Genomic DNA, 23,810 nt, shown 5'->3' with positions numbered 1-23,810 from the left:
TGTGAAACCGAATCAGTTAACCCACCTACCTTTCATGTATAACGCCGTACAGTAGCATACTGACTAACTTATTGTAGGCTAGGAAATCCAGACTAAATGAGTCCCTGACTGCCTTTCGGTCAGCTCTCCTCATGTATCAGCAGTAAGTGTTATGTTAATCTTAGACTTGTGTATGTTCGATTCGTCTGCACCACCCTGTGTTGTCCCAGAATCGCAGTTCTCCATTAGTGAGTATGAAGACGGCAACAGAAACACATGGAAGACTCTTTGTCTTGATGCTTCAGAGTCTGGGCAGAGATTGTGTGGCCTTTAGGAAGAAAATCAGTCCACCTTACCTGTGTTTGATTGTCCGTGTTCTGTGGCGTCATCAGGTTTCCTGTAGACAGATGAGTCTGCTGGACGGGAAAGCAGGTGTAGATGTGGACTGCACTTTTGCCATTGCGAACCACGCCACCTTTCTCCATTTAAAGGAGAGGCCTATGAAATGGTTTAAAGTTTGGGCTTTGAACAATTCTTTTTTTTTTTAAGAACACAGCCAAATTTGGAGCAATATATGATGGCTAATCTATGAATTGGATGAAATGTTTACATAGCACAGTGTGCCAAAGTCAGTTGCTGTTTGATTGAATATGGAAACACTTCTTATCCAGACTAGGACTGTTTCATTTTTAGTAAATGAAGGACATGTGACCCCACCTTTTTTGTCTCTTTAGTTTCCTCGAAAGCCAATTTTAGGAAGATCTTGATGTTGCATTAAACGGGAAAGGAAACAGCATGGGGTCAACAGTTGTAATAGTGTATATGTGTGTATATACAGTATGTATGTCCATGCATGTACATTTACACATTCAGTTCAGTTATAGTGATTTGGTCAACTGTACAGCGCTTGTGTTTGTTCATTGTTTTATAGATATTGCAAAAGTTTGAATGACGGGAAATAATTAACTTAAATAAAAAAATTATATACATATCCAGTGTCATTTAGTGTTGTCACATATTAACAAAACTAAAAGGAAAGATAATTGCATAAAAGCCAGGGTTATGTTCTACTTCGAGGACCATTAGAATTTTTGCATTGTAAATTATATTTATATTTACAGTATGTGACACAGTAAAAAATACTGTTTACAACAAATGCTACAATAATTTCATTTATATACGAATATTATTTCTTTCATGTTATAGAAATATGAATTGACAGGCTGTAGTAAGTACTGCTTTTAATTTTAAACATTTATTATTAAAAGATGTATTACACAAATTTAAACCTAAAAGTTTTGTAAAAAAAAAAAAAAAAAAACTTCAAAACTTCTCATCAAAAACGAGACCGTACTAGATGCGTTTATTATAACGAATGGGAAAAATGTGCTTCATTGCCCTGAAAATAATGTAACGATGCAAAAACGTTCCATCTGTATACTTTATTTTCTTTAATTTATTTAATTATTTTGGTGTGAAATATGACCTTTACACATTTGAGATTAAAGGGATAGTTCACCCAAAAATGAAAATGTTGTCATCACTTACCCTCAAACCTGTATGAGTTTCTTTCTTCTGTTGAACACAAAAGAATATATTATTTTAAAAAATGTTGGTAACCAGACAGTTGACAGTAGCCACTGACTTCTAGTATTTTTTTTTTCCTACTATGAAAGTCAATGGCTACCGTCAACTGATTACCAACATTCTTCAGAGAGAGAAACTAATACAGGTTTGGAACAACTTGAGGATGAGCAAGTGATTTTTGGGTGAACTAACCCTTCAACATGCTTCTAGTGCACTGAATGTTGCAACCAAGACTCTAGGGGGGAAAAAATGTATAAACAACATTTATTATTGTGCAAATTAGTGTAAACTCACATAGAGGCAGGGAGGTGAAGCACACAGTGAGGGTGAACATTACAAATAACACAGATACTCTCACATACAGCTTAATCATTTCAACATTCACAGTGAGAAGACAAGTGAAGCTACACCAAGCATTTTACAGCAAGACACGGCACATTCACAACATTCATACATGAAAATAGATACACGTCCAACACTGGGTTCTTGTTAAACTGATCAGATATTGAGGAATTTGGTCCAGTAAATAAGTATTCACAGACTATATAGTTGACATAGCTGTTCTGTTATTAAAAGGACGTTGTTTTTTTTAACCTGCTATCATGCCACATGAAGCTGGCCCTAAGGTATATCTCACAATGTTAGCGGGCCAATGTAAAAGCAGGTATTTTGCTAATTGGAAGTTTTTTTTCTTTCTTCTTTTATAATGCACTGCACCAGCAAGAGCTTTCATATTTTCTGGCTTACAGAGTATGTTCTTGGCAGAGATGTCCATAGCACCCGAACCGATCTCCTACTATATATTGCACAGTAGATGTTATAGTTACAAAACCCTGAGGTCACCCAAGATAAGGTCAAACATCTCTCTCACGCCATTACAGTTCTCTGTCTGCCTGATTAAATTATATCCCACTGCAGTACAAACACGGATATGCAATCTCAAAATCATCTGTTGCAGTTTATATAAGCACAGATGGCAGTTAGCGCCTGGATTGAGTTTGTTAGTATATTGACTATGTATTTGTAGATTAGATTGGTAGTAGAAAAATATTACAATAAAGTGAAATAAAATGTTTGCAACATTCATGACAAAACAGAACATTATGAGCACACCTACAGTATAAGTGATACAACATTGCTTTTGTCTCAATTTAAAATGAAAGATGCAAGTATAAAATATGGCGTATCTATCGTTGTGATAAAATTACTGTAGCAGACATTACAAGGTAGACGTTTTGTACAGATTTGTATTGACTGAAACCAAAGCTGCAATAGAATATTTTAAGTGACGTTCAGTAGTTTAGCCTACATCCAAATTGGTTCGTTAGTCTGCAGCGTTTCACTCGAACAAAGGAAAACTGCAGGGCGATGGCACAGTTAACTGTAAATAAAAGAAAAGCCAAGCATGTCTGGGACGTTTAAAACACAAATTCACTGAGATGTTTGACTAAATATATTACCTGAGGGAAATCTTCTAGAATGAATCTGCTTCAGTTCTTTGAAGGGACAAATTACGCATGCGCTGCGAATGTATCTGTCATTAATACCGTTACAATATAGCGGCATGGAGAATTTATCTTATAGATTCTGGAACAACAAAACACCACATAAATCCACCGAGTTACAGGTAGAGAAACATTCTAGTTAAAGTACTATTTTATAATTCCATTCGTTTTCTTTTTATTCATTCGCATCAATGTCCCTAGATAATCAATTAAAATGACACATAATAAAAATATATCAATGAATTAATAGAAATCATATTTACATTATTTTTGGTATACTACTGTTACTGTATATTGGGCCCTTTTACTAGATTTATAATAATTTCATTGACAAATTATATGTATATTAATGAAAGGCAGACAAATGATTTTATATGTTATGTTGAAATCAGATTTGATGGGAAATATAGTTTGGGACCAATATTACTAAAACTCAAGTGACTTTTGCGAATCCTGGCGGCTACTTCCAAGTGCAAAAAAGACTGGGAAAGCGTAGTAGTGCTACGTTTATGGTTATCTGTGTGGCATTATACATCACTAATGTTGTTGCCTTTAAAAAAAAAAAAAAAAAAAAAATTATAAAGATAAATATCATAAATATTAAGTGATATAAAATAGAAAAAAGCCCAGATTTTTGTGAGAACATCTACTATGTTCTGTGATCTAACATGTGAATTGCATTACATTCTCATTTTGCTGATAAAACACCTTATTCACCAATTATATACAGTATATTTATCAGTGCTGAATGTTGGATATGCTGCTCACAAACAGAGAGAATTCACAAAACATTGTACCTTAGGGTTCAAAACTACGTTAACACTATTACTGGAACTCTATTGATAAAAATCAATTAACATCTACAAAGGGCACGTTATTGTGTTTCTCATGCAGCAAGTATTACTGTGACATATGTACAATAGTCCTGTAGTATCCAAACAGACTTGTCAAATGGCCAAATGGGGTTACAAATGTTAGTTTAGATGGAAAACATCCCTTTTTCAACCAGACATGGCACATTTTGCTTTATGTAAAGGGTTTGTTCATTCGAACTGACCCTGAAGTGCAGAATGCAATTGTATTTGAGCATGTTAGTATGAATGCGTTGTCATGGGTGGGTTTGAGACCGCATGCGAATCCTTTCACTGAGTGGGTGAGCAGTCGTCCATATCCAGAAGCTCCTTGACCAGCCTCTCGCCGAACTGTGCCCGGCTGTAGCGTTTCACGTGGTAGGCATCTGACATCTTGTAAAGAATATAGGCGTTGTTGATGGCAATGCTTATGGTCAGCCAAAACACCTGCTGCCAGGTCTTATTGGGCTTGTGGAAAATGAAATACCTAGTTGGAAATCATGAGATTAGTGAACTATCAAATTGTTAACTATCATTGTAAAACCCGTAAGACTTTCGTTCATCTTCAGAACACAAATGAAGATTATTTAATGAAATCTGAGAGCTTTCTGTCCCTCCATTGACAGCCTACGCAACTACCACTTTCAAGCCCCAGAAAGGTAATAAAGACATCATTAAAATAATCCATGTGACTCCAGTGGTTTAACCTCAATTTTATGAAGCAATACGACTGCTTTGCGCAAAAAAAACACAATTTACCACTTTATTATCAATATATTAATCTCCAACGAGCGTTCACGAGAGCACGACAGATGCATGTTGTGTTGAACGCACGTTGGGGATTAACATTTCGTAAATAAAGTAGTATATAATGTTTTTTGAACAAACAAAGCATTCGCATCACTTCATAAAATGTAGGTTTAACTGCTGGAGTCACATGGATTACTTTAAGGATATATTTACTACATTTCATTGGGGCTTAAAAGTGGTAGTTGCGTAGGCTGTCAATGGAGGGACAGAAAGCTCTTAGATTTCATTAAAAAGATCTTCATTTGTGTTCCAAAGATAAATGAAAGTCTTGGAACGACACAAGGGTGAGAAATTGATGACAGAATTTAGATTTTCGGGTGAACTAACCCTTTAATTAGTCAAACTCACTTGCTGTACTTGTCATCATATTTGCAGATGTAACTCAGGTGTGCAGCAAAGGCCTCCACAGCAAGGGGACATGGGATTTCTCCGCTCTTCCTCTTAATGATCACCCCTAGGATAGTCCAGGGCAGAAATGTCAATCACAGTCCCCATACTGTACAATAGGATGTAACATCAAATGTTCAATAAGGAAGGACTGCTCAGTTATCTGCTGTAGGTTCACTGAGTAGGTATTTTAGCAACGAAAAGATGGAACAAATACAGATCTTAGTAACATAGGTCGTGCCTTTAATAATCACAATCATAAATGTAGTTTTAAAGCAATACAATCTAGACACAAATACCACCAGACTACGTAAAAACATCACTTATGCTTTAAGAAATCCAATTTGTTGTATTTCCACTTGATTTCAATCTCTAAATTGAATTGGCCACAAACTACAGGGAGTTGAAAATCAACACAGGAAATGCATTCTGGGAAATTATTTCTTCCACCCTGGTCCAGAAAAGAGAATTTATTAAATGTTAAAATATTATTTTGAGTTATTTTGATTCCTGAAGACAATGAGGAAAAGCATTGAAATTATTTATAGACTGGATTCACCAAGTGTCTAAAAGTTGCGGCTGAATACCAGTGGGATAAGTTTTAGTTCAGGTTATGTATAGAAGATTTGGCACTTGGAGTTTTAGCACTGAGTTTTCATTGAAATTGTATAGCCCCATTAATCACCTGCTCTCAAAGAGGAAACCGTGCATGCAGAAAAAGCTTTTTATATATAAACGGATCATTTCTGACTCCAGAGAATGAAATATAAGTCGTAATTTAATCTCCCTTTTTGCCTGACCTAAAAAACCAGGAGCAATGTTATTTATTTAACACACACACACACTTTTACAACACTTTAATAAAAATGCCTAATATCATCTCTGACATTTCTCACGTGAAGCTGCTGTCAAAACAGATCAAGGCTTATCAAAGAAAAGTGAAAACCAGCACAATACGATGAAGCTTTGGCTTTTATAATCCTATGATAAGCACGATATCCACTTAATCCAAGTACATCAGCGTAAAAGCAATCTAAGCTCACACTACTTTAGTGAAAACACTCCAGAAGGCGTGTTGCAGCAGCTTGCGAGTGTCATTTGTACTTTGCATGTTTCCTTACATTATAAACTGATGAAACTGCATCATTTAAACAAGAAGAAACATACTATATGCCTGTCCTGTGTGTGTTTTTCTTACCTTCTTTGGTGGGAGAGTAGGCATTAGAGAGGAACCTAAAGTTGCCTTTGTTGTACCAGTTGATTATGGATGTATTGCCTCTCATCTTAATGTGAGACTGGCCACGTTGCTGTGGAGCCTCAGTATTGATCAGCATAGACTGAGGAAGACCTGTACAATCACTCTTCCTGGTGCTCAGCAACCCGCATCCGTAGATGCCTGTAGGAGATAGAACGTAGAACAGAAAAGAGTAAATAACCCATCTCTGGAGAAGGCTGAGAATGAATATCCAGCCTGAGCAATGAGCATTCAAAGTCACATCTGAAAGCTGATTGGATGAATAGAGGTCACGTGAATCTCTCCCTGCATGTGGGATCTATGAAGCTGTGAGCAGATGTCTTCTCCTCAGCACTGCCAGATGCTGCAGCCTAGTCTGATTGAGATATGATGATTACTCATATTCATCCTCCCTGCAAGGGAAAGGGGACAACTGCACGACTAATCTTTCCTTGAAGATTTCCATTCTCATATTCATCTCCATTTTATATCTGCAATGAAGTCAAATGTCCTGGAGGATTCAATCAGGAAAATTTGGACTACTTTGACATTTATTGCTAAGATGTTTCATTACTCCTCCGAACAGAAATTTTGGATATTTCCCAGCAGTTAAACTCATTACAAAATATCACATCTTGCAAATCTTTGGAGCTCATCTATCTGATGTTGTGTGAAAAAAGCTGCGGTAAAAGTGTCAGAACACCAATGTTGAGGAAACTACTCTGAAGCCGGCATGCTATAAGATTCTTATAATTTAAAGTAGTTAAATTACAGTCTATTAAACATCTATTAAAATTAGTTTGCTTCACTGCAAGCTAGTAACATAGACACTATTTAAGAGGCCAATATTTTATGATTATTTGTACCAAAGTATTAATTTGGCACAAAATTAATGGGGATCTTAATTAAGATATGTTTAAGCTATGTTAAAAATAAGATTAAATTATAAAACATGCTCAAGTCAAAAACAGCAAGGGTTTAAGTGACAAAATGTAGCCTCCTTGTACAGGAGCTCAAATTAATCAGTGATTCGCTTTAGTAAATCGGTTTATCGTCCATCAAATGTCATTGATTTACATAAATGAACCGATTCACTGAACTGTACACTATTGTTTAGCCAACTGATATTCCGTTCGCTCTTAATATAAATAGACCATTTTGTCACGCTTTTTTGCATTTAAACTTAAAAGCGTGAGATTTTCAGCATGCGTGTCTGAAATACCATGTCATCACCAACTCATAATAGTAATTTGTTCATAAATCGGACCTGTATGCTGTTGATTCATTCAAAAAGAACCGACTCATAATAGTAATTTGTTCATAAATCGGGCGCGTTGTATGATGTTGCGTTTTACAACCTTACACGTGTGGAAAAGGCTACACTGATTAAAAAAAAAAAAGCTGTCACAGAACTCACTACTTTTAGTTTATTATTCAGTTTATTATACAGCCCTGTTTATTACAATTGAACTGTAGGCCTATTGTATGAAGCTGATCAATTCTAAAAGACATTCAATTATGACCTAGATCTCAAATAATGTAAAAAAAAATGTAGAAAGAGAGAAGCTGGCCACTAGCCTAATCCACTCTAGCTGTGTTAACATTTACTCCCAGCTGGAGGCATTCAAATAATCTTTGAGTATGAAACACGTTTCCTGTGAGAACTCAAGGTCAACTTCCTCTCACTCTCTCCATTTATTCCTTGCCTGGGATGCTGTCACCGTGTAATTAAAAACTGCAGGGGATGAGGAACATCAGATGGAGAGAAGATTAAAGAGATGGAAAAAAAGAAGAAGCAGAGCCAAGGCAGAATTCACAGAGAAGTAGAGCAGATAAAGATGCAAGGAATTGACAGATGGAGCACTGTTGCACACACATTACAGCACCTACCCTGTTTCTCAAATTCTTGAAACAAGTTTAGACTTGTGATGCTTGGTCCAGTGAAGATGATAGCATTACGGCCAGCCAGATTCTGACAGAGCTGCTTGGCCACCAGACTGTGCAGCTGTGGTTTATTCTTCAGTGTGTCCAAACCATCTGGACCTGGACCCTCCTTTAGATGGACATAGATCTGAGGGGGAAGCATGAAAATTGACACTATTTACTTTATAAATGCACATTCTGGATATTATTGTGAATCATTCGTCAATCTAATCAATTCCTATATATATATATTTTTTCATTATTAAATATCCTGTTTTACTCTGAAATACCCTACTGTTCAAAAGTCTGGGGTCAGTAAGGTTTTTTTTCTTCAATTAAATTAATACTTTTATTCTGCAAGGACACATAAAATGGATCAAAGTGGCAGTAAAGACAAAAAAAATGAAGAATTGGTCATGGTTTTCACAAAAATATTAAGCAGCACAACTGTTTTCAACATTGTTAATAAGAAATGTTTCTTGAGCACCAAATCAGCATATTAAAAAGGATCATGTGACACTTAGACTGGGGTAATGATGCTGAAAATTCAGCTTTGCAATAACAGGAATAAAGTTAATATTTCACAATATGACTGTTTTACTGTATTTCTGATCAAATAAATTCAGCCTTGGTGAGCATAAAAGAATTAACTTTTGACACATGAAACTTTTGACCGATAATGTACGTCAAAAATATTAAAGTGAGGACAATATATTTTGTTGTCTGATTGTCTCAATCCTCAGGCACAGCAGTTATTTTCTCTAATAGGCACAGACCAATTATGTTAAGTGGTCTGGGCTCTCTTTTTCTTTGTTGACTCTATAAATGGTATTTTATTGATTCCATCAAGTAATGTGCCTCTCTGTTGTCCTTTAGAGATTTATTTACTCAAACAAATATCAGTGAATGGTGGAAAATTGCTGTGTCAACCGAGAAGCAAATTATTTTAAATAAGTGAAAAACATTTTTTTTATTTTTTTTTTATATCTTTCTCATTAGAAACAATGTGACATAACTTGGGGCAGTTGATGAATTTCTTTGTGGTATATCCTTGTCCTGCGGGAGTGTGTGTGTGTGTGTGTATATTCACCTGACCGATGAAACCGGTGGCGCTGCACTGTCGCACCCACAGGCTGAACTTCCTCTTCTTCCTCTTGCGCAGCTCTCTCTCTGTACATGTAGTAATGAACACAGGATCCTCATCAATCAAGGGCTCATGGAGGACCTGGGGAAAAGCAGCATGTCTGAATTGAAAATTCCACCATGATAACACATGCAAAGTTGCTTTTCAAACTTTTTATGTTTCCCACACAGGATGCATGCTGGAATCCTGAGAAAAGGTGCCTCATTTATAAAATGCGAGCACGCACAGATTTGAACTTAAGGACCGCTTTTATAAATATTAATGTTGGCGTAGATTTTAGCGTATGCAAAATCCAACATTTGGAAATTAACATTTGAACTCTCTTGCAAAATTAGCATCCACAGCCATCAATCACATCAGTATTGTCTTAATTTACATTTCTTTCCCTTCACCCCCTCTTCCCCCATCTCTCCACATGCTGAAACCATCTGAAATTCACCCAAAAATCTAGATGGTTTAATGTGAACAATTAGTATACAACACTATACATGTTTGGTATCATTTGAAATGTCTCAATGCGACTGGTACAAAGGTCTCATTCCCACAGAAGTAAACCAAAAGGTAATAAAGTTTTTAAGACTTTAGAGATATCTTGCTTACAGAGGAGGGTGGATCCTCTGCTAAGGTCTTTCATGCAAATGACTTTCTGTCCTCAATATGTCAAAATGGGTGAGCCTCAAGCCCTCAACCTCTGATTATTGTAATATTATTCTAAGTATCCGTGGGAAACCATGGCATGATTATATAAAGTTACCATAAGAGGAAGTTAAGTTGGTTAAGTTGGAAGTTAAGAGGTCATGACCTATGGTTAGATATAGTCTTACTTTAATTAAGTGTGTTCAGATCTATGGGGACTAAATAATATATTCTAGAATAAGCAAGTAGAGTACACCCCTCTAGAATATTAGTCAATCGCCTAAATCCGAGGTTGTGATAAAATGGAGTCAGATCAAAGTAAATTGGAATTAAACTACTTTGCCACACTGAAAAGACCGAACGAACAGTAATCCTTCACCCGCTTATCGGAAAACGTTGTTGTGCCGATTGGGCGGCCTTTACATACGCAACATTTCTATGCACAAGTGAAGTCAGGTATGATTGTACTCTTTTCTGGTTAGAACTAACCAGTAGTGTTCCCTAAACATAATCTATTTATTTTTATTTGTTTGACTCAGTAAAACCTCTCATCAAGCTGAAGCAGTTAAACAGGGAATGTGTGGCTCTGAGTGTCTGTACTGAATGCCTGATTGTTTGCCAGTAGGGGCTAAGAAACAAACCCACACTGTAGCAGTCAAAGTGGGCTGGTTGGCACACATTGTCAAGGTGATATCTCCATGGCACTGAGAAAGCTGAGAGACGCAGATGGTGTTTAGTTTACTCATGGTAGGCGAGTAATTGAGGGTTGTCTCTGAGATGGGTCTCAAAAGGCCTCATGAAATGCAAATCTCTGATTTAGGAGCGGAAGATGATTCATTTAAATCCATACGTTGAAATACCAAGCTAAAATGCAGGTTAATGAGAACCTTAAATGGATAGTTCACAAAAAAAAACATTCTGTCATCTTTTATTAACCTTCGTGATGTTTTGAATCTGTATGACTTCCTTCTCCAGAACACAAGATATCTTGAAGATTATCTACCTCACACACACAAAAAAAAAACTTTGTAAGTCATTCACAGAGGTGGACAGTAACAAAGTACATTTACTTGAGTACTGTATAAGTACACTTTTTGAGTATGTGTACTCTACTTGAGTAATATTTTTTCTTGAAACTTTTTACTTTAACTTCACTACATTTGAAAGACAAAAATCATACTTTTTACTCCACTACATTTCTGTCAAGCTCCTTGATTAGAAAGTAGTAACGTCAGTCAGGGGATGATTTTGGTTGCAAGGGAGGGAGGATCCTCACCATTTTGGTTGGAAATGAAAGTTGGATTGACGTCAATCTGACGTCGGGTTCTGATGTCAAACCAATTTTCATTTTCAACAACAATACAACGTCTGTCCAATGTTGGAGATTAACGTCAATCTGATGTTGGATTCTGACATCAACCTGATTATCATTTTCAACGTTGGGTTTGGTTTTCTAAATACAATTGATTTCATTGTTTTGGAGCACACTAGCTTATAGATAACAGTAAGGCTAACATATTCATACTAAAAGCCAAACAACTTTAAATAGGGCACTATTTGAGGGAACCATTGTGGACATTATTGAGTGCACTTATTCAATCTCACATTCAATCCCACTACTGGAACTGTGTTCTAGAAATAAATTTGATATTGATATGAGGGTAGGTAGGCAGGCATAGATTCAGAGGCATAAGGTACTGTAAGTATTACATACAACAATGCAACAATAATAAAACAATGCACTGACATTTACTTTTGATACTTAAGTACTTTTAAAAACAAGTACTTCTGTACTTTTACTTAAGTAAAAATCGTTCCTTACAACTTTTACTTGTAACAGAGTAATATTTGACCAGTAGTATCTGTACTTTCAATCAAGTAAGGAAGTTGTGTGCTTTGTCCACCTCTGGTCATACAGGTTTGGTAGGACATGAGGGTGAAAAAATGATGACTGAATTTTCATTTTTTGGGTGAACTATTCCTTTAATATAAAGACGTTGTAAATGTAAAAGTTGGCAACCTACAATTACCAGCATGGTGGATATTTTAATTGGAGTACATAAAGAACCTAAAAATGTCTCAAAAGTGCACTTCAGTAGGAACAGTAATTAATTGGGCAGGAGTTCACAGGACCTTAATTAGCACCAAATCATCAGCACAATTGGAGAATTAGAATGTTTCTCAGAGGAAATTTCTAATTAATTTTATTTAATTTGTCGATCAATGTATTCTCACAATCTAGCCTCTAGTCATGCTGGCCACTATCAATCAAAGGGGGAAAAACAAAAGGCCAATTTCTAAAAGAAATCCCTAATGGACGTTTAAAAGATGAATGTGCCGAGATGCATTATACTCTGTGAATTAGTCATACTGTTTGTACTGTTTCTACGCGTTTCCTCTAACACCATCTTCCTCCGCTCTGGTGATATGGCTTTGTTCCACTCTAGACATCTCATTGTTAATCCAAGGCCTCCTCTCCCTTGCTGAACATGCCCCACAATGTCCGCATGTTTGATGTTTGAGCTGCTATCGGCTCCTCCACTGCACTGGCTGTCCTATGTTTGTAAGACACCGTGGAACTCCGAGCCATTTCTTGATGTTACCTGTGATTCCTCTTTCCAGTTTCTCCACTGTTGAGACTGGAACTTCATAAATCGTAAGGGGGCACAGCACCCGTGGTAGGAGGCCAAACTGCAAACACCAGGCCTTCAATCTTCCAGGTAGTTGAGTGTTGTCTTCTTCTTTCTTTCTTTATAAAGCACAATTTAATACAACAACAGTTGCCTAAAGTGCTGTACAAAGAACTTAAATAAAATACCGATCATACAATGAACAAATAGTACAACAATAACATGCATACAAATAAATAGACACAAATTAAAGTAAAACATACCTCCGCACCTAATCGAGATTAAAAGCCCGGGATAGCAAATGAGATTTTAACCATTTTAAAAATGGATATTGTTGGAGCCATTCTGATATGCAATGGTAATATGTTCCACAGTTTAGGTGCAGAAACAGAAAAAGCTCAATTACCCCTAAGTTTCAGTCTGGATCTGGGAATAGTCAAGAGCAATTGATCAGAGGACCTAAGAGATTTAGCAGATGTGTGCCATTTTAGTAGGCCAGCAAAGGTATGGTGGCGCCAAGCCATTCAATGATTTAAAAACAAATAGTTTATATTCGATTCTGAAACGCACCGTTTCGCACTCAAGTGAAGATAAAATTGGTGTAATATGCTCATATTTGCGAGAACTTGTCAATAAAGCACATATGCTCATATTTGCTCATATGCTCATATTTGCGAGAACTTGTCAACAGTCTAGCGGCCGCATTCTAGACTGCCTGCAACCGCAGTAGTGCTGTCTGGCTAACTTCTATATAAAGAGAGTTACAACAGTCAAGCCGTGAAAAAATTAAGGCATGAATGGCTTTCTCAAAATCATCAATGGAAAAAACTCTTTACTTTAGCCAGAAGTCTCAGATTAAAAAAGCATAATTTGACAAATCATTTATTTGCTTATCAAATATTAAAGCTTTGTCAAATAAAACACCCAGATTCCTCACAACCGCTTTATTATACAGGGCCAGTGGACCAAAATTGAGATTAGGAGGCACATCATTATCAGATGGCCCAAATATAATGACCTCTTTTTTATTGTCATTGAGTTTTAAAAAATATAAGGACATCCAGCTTTTTATGTCATTTAGACAAGCTAAAAGAGGAGTTAGGGCACTCCTGTTATTATGTTGCAGTGGCAGATAAATCTGTGTATTGTCAGCATAGCAATGAAAAGAAACACCATACTTCTTAAAATTAGATCCCAAAGGAAGCATATAATGAAAACAAAACAGTAGCAAGAATGGACCCTTGTGGAACCCCAAAATTTAGTGGAGCTGGAGTTGATAAAAATGGCCCGTAGTCCACTACTGATCTCTTTCTGCAGTTGTTGTACCTGTCTTTCAGGCTTGCATCATACCAACTACAAAGGCTTTTCACAGGCTGCTCAGATACTATTGGGATAGGGTCATTTCCAATGAAGAACTTGATGTCACTAAGCACTTCCTTGACAATAGAGATGCTATGTGATTTGGAAGGTTTTCTCTTCATTCGGGCCCAGCTGATATTCTCCTCTAGTTTTCTGAGTAGTCTTCTAGTACATGGCACTGTAGTGGTTAGAGTAGTAATGTGATCCATATAGGCTCTGAGGGGAGAGAGGCGCAAGTCCGAATTAAGCCACTGTCCGCCCACCACCCACCTTGAGGCTCAAATTATGACCTCCATGGCCATCGTAAAAGCCAAGGGTGAGATAGTGCATCCTGCCATAATGCCCATTTCCAAGGCTTGCCACGAGGTGGTAACCTCAGAGGTAGTAAAGCAAAACTGCAGATCTTGGAAATATGATTTCACCAAAGTTGTAATGGTGTTTGGAATATAAAAGATGTTGAAAGGGAGGTGTTCCCACGGGAGATTATGGGGGACTGACCCAAAGGGAGATGTTGGTCGAAACTGGCTAATCTTCTCTGAGTCCTTATCCTTCGGGATCAGAACCCCTCCTGTCCTACGCCACACTTTGGGTATAATCTTCTCCTTCCTCACTATCCTCATGAGCCTCATGGGACTCCATGCCAATCTTGCGTGATGGACTACACTTTGTTCTAGAGAATTGATTTGTGGGATGTCTGGTGGAACTGACATTTTTTCGTGCCATCTTGGGTCGGAGTGTATAGTCTTCAAGTGATCCTCCAGATCTTTCTTTGTTACTTTCAGAGTTCCACTTTTCTCCCTTGTGAATAGACTTGTCAGAAATTTGATGGGATCATTAAAGAACTGAGTTCTTGTTTGTTTGTTTTCACAAGTTCTCTGCTCTACGGAGGGATGCAAATCTGAGTTTAATGTCAAATTGAAGCACATCTTTCAGAAAAGATAATGGTTAGTTTTCAATCTATGTATTGTATACTACAAATTAAGATACAAAGTACAACAGACCTTGAGTATTGCACTGAGCTACAATGAATAGCAGCAGATATAAAAGACCCCTCAGACCTTTCAAAATGGTACCATAAAGCTCCTAGCCATGAGACATGTGACGGGACTCCAGGCTATCCCAATTACAGCAGAACGTGTTCTGATTTCAGTCCCAAACCCACTTTCCACTGGCACAGAAGTCAAATGTCTGCTAGTCCTAGTTTCCAAAATGTTAATACTGTGGAGATTTGTTTCGTGCAGTTTTTCTTTGTACCATCAACATGATGGAATTTGACAGAATGTAATAAATGTGGTTCACTTTTGATGAATAATGGACTGCTCAGATTCTAGCCCATATTTCACGATTACTTTTCACAACTCGGCTCCAATTTTATGTCCTCTATCTGAAAGCAGAAGCCCAGATTATTCAATGTGCGGAAAACGCATTTTCTAAATGAAGAGAGAAAAACCAGAACAAATGTAGGAGGGTGGTGAAATGTCTTACTTGGCACAGCTCTTCTTGTCATTTAACAGTAAACTCCCTGATGTTAGCCTGACATCTGAATGTCTGGCACATTGAGTGCATAATTGCTGTCATTTTATCTAACATAGGACTACATTTAAAGTGATATTTGGATACATTAAATTAGCAGAATTGACAATTACTGTCTATGGTCTCATAGAACTTTGAATAAGATATCTGACTTTAATTAGCTGAACTTTCAACATCATTACTCTAGTCTTCAGTGTCACATGATCCTTCAGAAATCATTCTAATATACTGATTTGCTCCTCAAGATTTTTTTTTATTTTTATTAATTAATGTTAAAAACAGTTGTGCTGCTGATTTTAGTGGAATCCGTGATACATTTTTTTTTTTCAGGATTCCTTGATGAGTAGAAGTTCAAAAGAACATAATTTATTTAAAATAGAAATCATTTGTAACATTTTAAATGTTTTACTGTCACTTTTGATTTATTTAATGCATCCTTGCTTTTTTTATTATACTTCCCCCAAACTTTTGAATGGTAGTGTAATTCATTCAATTCTCATCCCTCGTTTAAATATAAATGTAATAATATTAAAATTTTAATTAATTCAATTTTATTTTATAAAGTCATTATTTCCACATCCATAATGAAAGCACACTGAGAACTGGAACCTGAGGGACTTGGAGACAAAAATGATTACAAAGATTGAAGGTCAGAAATGTTGACTCCTGAGTCCTTATGAATAACTTAAGATGGGCCTGAGGCATTCATGCATTTAAATGTAATCTTTCAGAAAAGAGAAATAGTTTGATTTCAATCTATATATGCTACACATTAAGATACAAAGTACAACAGACCTTGAGTATTGCATTGAGCAACACTGAATAGCAGCAGATATAAAAGACCCCTCAGACCTTTCAAAATGGTGCCATAAAGCGCCATGAGACATGTGACGGGACTCCAGGCTATCCCAATTACAGCAGAACGTGTTCTGATTTCAGTCCCAAACACGCTTTCCACTGGCACAGAAATCGAATATGTCTGCTAGTCCTAGTTCCTAGTGAAGATTTGTTTCGCGCAAATCTGTTTTCGTTTTTTCTTTGTACTGTGAACATGTTGATGTTTGCTGACTGACAGTGATTTGTGCATTGAATTGAAGTATGATTTCATTGCTTGTATTCATTACCTGTGTCTGTGAGGGCCTGAAGGTAGAGCTGAAGCTCTGCTGAAGAGAGTCCAGGAAGGGTTGGATCTTATAGAGGCCCTGACTGCCACCGTGGCTGGAGCGGAAGGCTACGACATGGAAGTACTTGAGGATCTTCTCGAAGCGCGCCTGGCTCATCTTGAGCGCGATGCTGCGATTACTGAAGAATCCGCTGCTCCAGATGCTCAGCACTGATTCACAACGGTTCACGCTAGTAGAAGTAACATAACCCAGAAAAGCCTTCATCTCAGCCAGCGTCACATTGGTCCATCCTTCATCACTTCCAAAGCGCTCCTGGTACTTTTTGGCATACATGTTAGTCTGGGTCACCATGTTCTGAATGACGTTGTCAGGGACAAACAGCTGGAAGAAGTCCATGGCCGTGGCATTGGCTGGCATTTTCTGTGTCGGACCTGCAAAATAAAAGTTAAGTTTTAACAGAATGATATATATTTGTAATTCTTTTTCTTTTTTTTTAAGCCAGGGATGATTTTACAGTATGCACACGATCGCAGAGAATAATGCAAAAGCTATTGCATCATTTTATAATTCGCAAACTAAGCCAATTATTTTGAATGAAATGGTTGAAAATCCCAAAATAACTGTTTAGCACTGGAAAATTTTGATTATACATGTTTAATCATGTAAACCATTAAGCAGCTGATTTACATAAGACCTCTGAATCTTTCAATAAAAACAGCATAATATGAATTCTCCATATTTCTTTTAAATAATGATACTACCTTCATTTCAATATTCATATTAAACTAAAACAAAACAAAAAACCTGCAAGAAAATAAAAAAATATTATGTTGTTAGAAGTGTTTTTTGTTTTTTAGTGATTTTTTTTAATATATCTGCACATTTGTTTGGTGACTGCTGGTTATGTAATAGATTTACATAGCTATTTAGATATGATTTCCTTAAAGGGATAGTTCACTCAAAAATGAAAATTCTGACAACAATAACCCTCATGTCGTCCAAAATATATTCAAATTTTTGTCTTCAATGGAACACACAAAAATATGTATTTATTTATTTTTGAAGAATGTTTCAACTTTTTGTCGATACAATGTAAGCTTACTTTTTCAAAATATCTTCTTTTGTGTTCAAAAGAAAGAAATACAGAATTGGAAACGACATGAAAGTGAGTAAATTATGACAGAATGTTCATTTTCGGGTGATCTTTTCCTTTTACTGGGCATTGGATGCACAGTTGAACCTCTAATGACTTTTATCAGGACCCTCATCAGTATCTATATGGTGAACTAATGAGAAACACTGCTTATCAGCTAATGATCAAAAGTTGCTCACAAAAATCTTAATTTATTCCGTTGTTATCTTTTACTCTACTTCCTCTAATGGCCATTTTGTCTCTTAAAAGGCACCATGCAGCTCACACAGAAATGGAGCAGACAACTAAGGAGGAAAATGGAGTGTCTTTATGGCAGATGTGTTATAGTACATTAACTTATACTGTGGAAATAAGTATCACTTACAGTGTTGCTTAGTGTGAATATTGGTCAGTGAAAGATTTGTATTGATCCAACCTAAATAATTTAAACGTATACAGCACTTTATGTTGAGATATATGACATGTTGCGAACACCCACAAACAACAGACAAAAAAATTATCCTTCCCTTATGTGGTTATTTTATTGTAGTGATGGAAACCCCAAAGGACAGCACTGGCCAGCAACTGCAGTTGCAACTTGCCACACATTAACTGAGAGTCACAGAGGCCTAATGACCCAAAAGCAAGAGAGTGTATAATTGATTTGAGTGCTGTGAGTAAACAACTGTCCAGGATTCTGATCTACACAGGAAATCAAGTACAAATAGGAAGAAATAAAACAGAAAAATAATTAATAAAATATAAAAAAATGAAACATACAAATATATTACAAAATGTAAAACCTAAAAATCAAAACTATATAAACATCGGTAAGCAAAAAAATACAATAATAATAATTTAAATAAATTTTCTGAACAAATGTTTCAGTCATGCTTTCCAAAGCCCCATGTGCTCATTCAGTCATGTATGACACACATCTTAACCAAACCACAACAGCTGCTATTCAACCAGTAGCTCATCTTCCATTACGGCACTGAAGAATCTTGTAAAGCAAACGCAAATAATCCCGCAGGATAAAGTCCATAGCACAGTTTATTATGTTCATTCATCTGTGCCTTTTTGGTATAAAACATTTTTTTAGGGGAAAAACATCTCAGGAAAAATGCTGATTACATAAACACTTTTACCCAGTATGCAAAAAATAGGTAGTTGACATAAAATGTTCATGAACGTACCAAAATCTAGTAAAGATTAAAATGTATTTTACTGTCACTGGTCACTATTTTTAATTGCATGTTGCCTTGTTGCATTCACTGTAAATTATATTGTGGTGAAACCGGGTCATTAAAGCTACATGCAAAATAATTCGAGGAATTAGCCAATTGCTGTTCAGAATAGTTTTACATGAAGTATAGAAGGACATGTCAATTTTCCGGAAGTATTTAATGTCAGTCAATTTCCCAGAAGAATGTCAATCTGCCTATACAAAATATTTAAAGAAAATATAATACTTTTTTTTATTTTATTTTTTTATATTTATATTTAATATTTTTATGCTGGCCAGAATTTAAATTTTAATAAAAAAGTATAAAAATTAACATGACAGAGAAAACGGTTCTAGGTTTGTTTTTATCAAACCATTTATTACTTAGTGTTAAGTAATACGCTTAACCAGATAATGGCCATATCACTTCTAAAATTCATGAACATAATTCATGTACTACAGTAATAATGGCCATATCACTTCTAAAATTCATGAACATAATTCATGTACTACAGTACTTTATATTAGCAGAAAAACTGGGTAAAAATATTGCTTGTCCAATTGTAATCTTAATGCATAAGTGCTGCAGTGATATTTCATATAAGCTGGCTTTAATAGCTGTGTTAATGGCTTTTCTGTTCACACCCAGAAGGTCTATATAGCATCAAAATGTATTTATTTCTCTGTGTCTTTACATTCAGTCTTCCTGGAGAACCGCTGCTGGTGTGCTACAGTACATAGTTTCCAAGATTAATTATTGAGAAGAATAAGCAGCAGCCTCTGCACCTTCTCCCCTCCTTCATACAAATAAGCAAGCTAGTATAAATCGATCTTATCTTTTTAGATCTTACAGCAGGTGCTGAATTATACCATATGACCCTCAAACAGTCCGAGCAGTGTCACATTTTAACAAATTTGTCAAAAAACTGTTGGGGATGACAAAGATCTGTTTACAGCTTACAGCTCTTTCACTGTCCATTGGTTTATTATGATTCAATCCTTTTCAAATGACTTGTTGAGATATGCTAGATATGCTTTAACACAAGGTCCAAAAGGATGCAAGCGAAAGCACAAAATCTGACCTGACCTGAATAATATAGACCTTATATAAGTTTCACAGTCAGGCTGCAGTCTTGTGCCAGACAAGGACAATTCAATTACCTTTTACAAATAACACTGACATCTCGTTCCGATGTTTTTCAGTAGCCACAAGTGTCGCATCTTCTTAAATGAGCCATGACATAAAATGCAAAATGTCGGTGCACTGACTTTGTGTACTATCTTTCGTGACTGATTTTTGCAGCGTGTGCCAGAGCAAAGGCAGTCACCAGATGGCCCATTTTCCCCCTGTGGTGACAGACAGAACTTTCTGAGCAACCATGACGGATAGATGTGTCATTTATATCAACAGCACAGCATCTACTCAATTTGGAAAATGCCCAAACCAAAACAATACAAGAAAATATTACATAAGGATTATAATACTTTCTACTAAAACATTATCGTAATATGTGTTTCTCAGTGTATTTTGGTTATAAATATCTGCTGATTGCATTATTCTTTCAATTTTCCATGTTTGTGCAATGGAGGATCTTTACATGACATTTAAACACACACACACGCATCATTTAAACATGCTCTCGGGTCACTTTGACTTGAGTGAAATGAAGCATGAAATTAGTATCAGTCTATCAATCCATATGTCAACCAGTTAGAGTTTGTACAGTAAGCGATGCCCAGGAGGCTCTGCACTCCTGTTTATGACAATATTTTTAGACTGCCATTAAATGGATCATCAATGAGATCAGAACATATTATAGAATAACTGATTAAACTCTTGACTATCCTTGCTAGAAAAAAAGAAAAAAAAAATTTCCCTGCACATTATGCAAACCACAGCATTTGAAAGTCTGTCAGGCATTCGCACATGGTTATCTCTGCCTATGATTCATGGAGAAATATAGACCTTCAATATTATGTGGCTGGAATAAAAAGATGATGATGATTTGCATTTGTGGACCAGCAATGGGACCACAAGCATTTGACTGGCAAGCATCTTTATATTGATAAGTCATGCAAATTTGTCAGGTAAATTCAGTTCATAAAAGCATAACTAAATTATCTTCAGGCACTTTTAATATGTTGATTTGACTTAACATAATGGACATGAATTATTAAACCTTTAACCCTCACAAATCCTGCATGCTCTTTTTTCGAAATGTGACTGACTTTAATGTAGTTTTTTGACCCCACCAAAACATACTGTAGAAAAAAAAATTAAAATTAAAACAAACCCAAAAACACAATTGATACTTTTACAGTGTGTACACCAACCAGAAAACCTATAATACCCTGAAACGTGCGTAATATTACAAATATTCTCCAAAGAACAGTTCTCATATGATTATGAAATGTCAACTTAATATTTTATTTCTAAATTAGTGTTTGTCCTTGATGTTTTCTCTATAGGCATTCAGTGTGGCATAAAAGGCTAGACAGTCAGTCGTGAGCTTTTATAAAACGTGGTGACACTTTAAATGACAGGCATTAATAAAATCTCTTAAAATGATATTAATCCACCTAAAATGACAGTCTGTTGAATTTTTAAAAACTGCTGACTGAATGACATGAATGTTAAGGATTTTAACATAAAACATAGGTTCTGACTGGCAATCGTGTGTGTGTGTGTGTGTGTGTGTGTGTGTGTGTTTCTATCCTGGTGGGGACTTCAACCTGAATGCACACAAACTCATGGGGACTGATGTCACCGTGGGGATCTAAATTGAGGTCCCCATGAAGAAACAAGCATATAAATCATACAGGAGTAAATCATTATAAATTATAAATATAAATCATTTACATTGAAAATGTAAAAATGCAGGAAGTTTTCTGTGATGGGTAGGTTTAGGGGGTATGGTTAGTGTATGGGGATAGAAAATACAGTTTATTCTGTATAAAAAACATTACGTCTGTGGAGAGTCCCCACAAAGATAGTAAACCAGACGTGTGTGTGTGTGTGTGTGTGGTTTTAGTTAATACTGTTGTTGTTTTTTTTGTCCTGATTTTCATAAGTCCTTATTTGTTCCCTCTACGGTCGTAATTGCAACTTGTTGGATATGTATGCACAGTACATCACTTGATAGGTAAGCATTCACACTTGGTGTTAATGCTCTCTAAAAGCCACCTAACTATTTTAAAGTGTATTTCTCAGAAATAAGAGCCTCCTCTCATCCACCCATGCAAATGACCCTTCTGCCCTGATACAGAGCTAATCATAATCATAATCATAATCACAATCACAGCTGCTCAGAGTCTGGCAGTGTTTAGACACTGGAAGCATGCTCAGATGGTATGAAAACCCAAAATTTGGCCTGCTATCTCAGTTCCTATATTTTCTCTGCAGGATTTCAAAGAGCCAGCTAATAATCACCCATGATCCACATTCGAAGGAATTGTGTCATCTGTTGGAGCCATCTGATGAGAGAGACCAAAGTAAACCAGTGTAGTCATCAAAGAGTCCCATCTGTGAGCTTAATTACTCGTTGAACATGCAGGCCTATCAAGGATGAGAAAGCTGCATTGCATTGACACGAGGACCAGTTAATCAGCGCTCATCGTTAGATGAACTTACCATGCGTGTCCTGATAGTGGGGCACGCTGAAGTCCTGTAGCGTGTCGCTCCATCCCTCCTCTTGCGCCTGGCCGTTGGAAACAGACCCGGGAGGACCGCAGCTCTGACTCCTAGTTTCACCGGCTCTGGCGTCGCCCGTGTTCGTCTCCGGGTAGTTATCCGAATTGGAGTCTCCCGTTGTACTGTAAAAGGGGTTTTCGCTGCTGTCGTCTCCCGACTCCCCAAATACATCATCAGAAATCTGCAGGCTCTCGTAGCGAGAACGCGCTTCCTCGAGGAGCGACAGTCCCCTCCTTGCACACTCCGCCATCGTTTGTCAGTCCCGACGTAGAGATGCTACACCCGGCGAGATTCGGCATGCAAATGACCTCCTTAACAGCGTCAAATCCGGCATACAGTCTGTTGCAGCAAACCCCTCTGGTCCGTGCGAGCGCGTCGCGGTCCTCTGCGCGAGAAGCAGCGGGTGCAGCAGGTCTCAGTAGCGGCGAGGAAATAAAGGTGAACGCCGCGGGAGCTGTCCGTCACGCGTGGTGCTGAAATACCCCTATCCTGCGAGCTGGACCCCACAACTGACCGCTCCACAAACGATCTGTGCATCCGGGTTGGGCGGGCTCCCCTCTCCGGCTTCCTTGGAAATCACCTGACTCGGTCTCCCTGCACTGTCCAATGGCATTAACCTCTGAATAAATTATGGAGACACGAATTATATTTGCTCTGCCACAGATGGAGAGCAGTGTTAAATAACTTGTTGGCTATATATATATATATATATATATATATATATATATATATATATATATATATATATATATATATATATTCAGTTTGAATGTGCAAGAGCATAAAACAAGTTCCAGTTAGACATGTTCACGTTTAAAACAATTCGAATGACACAATTGTAGATTTCAAATTATTGTTATATATAGCTAAAACAAAGTGTAGGAAATACCCCCGGTTTCACAGACCAGACTAAATGCATGTTTGAGCTGTTTTAACTGAAAGCAATTATTTGACATATCTTTTTTTTTTTTAATTGTCTCAAGATGCACACCGGTAGCCTAATGTGTGTGTGTTTTTTTTTTTCTTGTTTTTTTTCCTAAGGCACTTTTATAAAAGCCAT

At 36.8% G+C, this 23,810-nt stretch overlaps 2 protein-coding genes across 3 annotated transcripts in view; one reads left to right on the top strand and one right to left on the bottom strand.

Annotated features, from left to right (window-relative positions):
* galnt2 (UDP-N-acetyl-alpha-D-galactosamine:polypeptide N-acetylgalactosaminyltransferase 2) overlaps positions 1-970 on the top strand; it is a 79,203-nt gene extending 78,233 nt beyond the window's left edge. For both annotated transcript variants that reach the window (XM_084092981.1, XM_084092982.1), the window contains exon 16: positions 1-970. This exon is cut by the window's left edge and continues 1,626 nt beyond it. The gene's annotated coding sequence lies outside the window, so the exon portion shown is untranslated.
* Positions 512-23,378, bottom strand: pgbd5 (piggyBac transposable element derived 5). Its single transcript, XM_084092983.1, has 7 exons — positions 22,691-23,378; positions 16,703-17,133; positions 9,367-9,501; positions 8,244-8,424; positions 6,318-6,515; positions 5,081-5,186; positions 512-4,409 (listed from the first exon to the last, which is right to left on the bottom strand). The coding sequence occupies exons 1-7, from the start codon at positions 22,998-23,000 to the stop codon at positions 4,214-4,216; spliced, it is 1,557 nt and encodes a 518-aa protein (XP_083949109.1). The 5' UTR covers positions 23,001-23,378; the 3' UTR covers positions 512-4,213.
* Between the last annotated feature and the right edge of the window lie 432 nt (positions 23,379-23,810).

Source organism: Abramis brama (assembly GCF_963993115.1).
Source record: "Abramis brama genome assembly, chromosome: 19".
Taxonomy (NCBI): domain Eukaryota; kingdom Metazoa; phylum Chordata; class Actinopteri; order Cypriniformes; family Leuciscidae; genus Abramis; species Abramis brama.
This window is presented reverse-complemented; position numbering and strand designations above follow the sequence as displayed.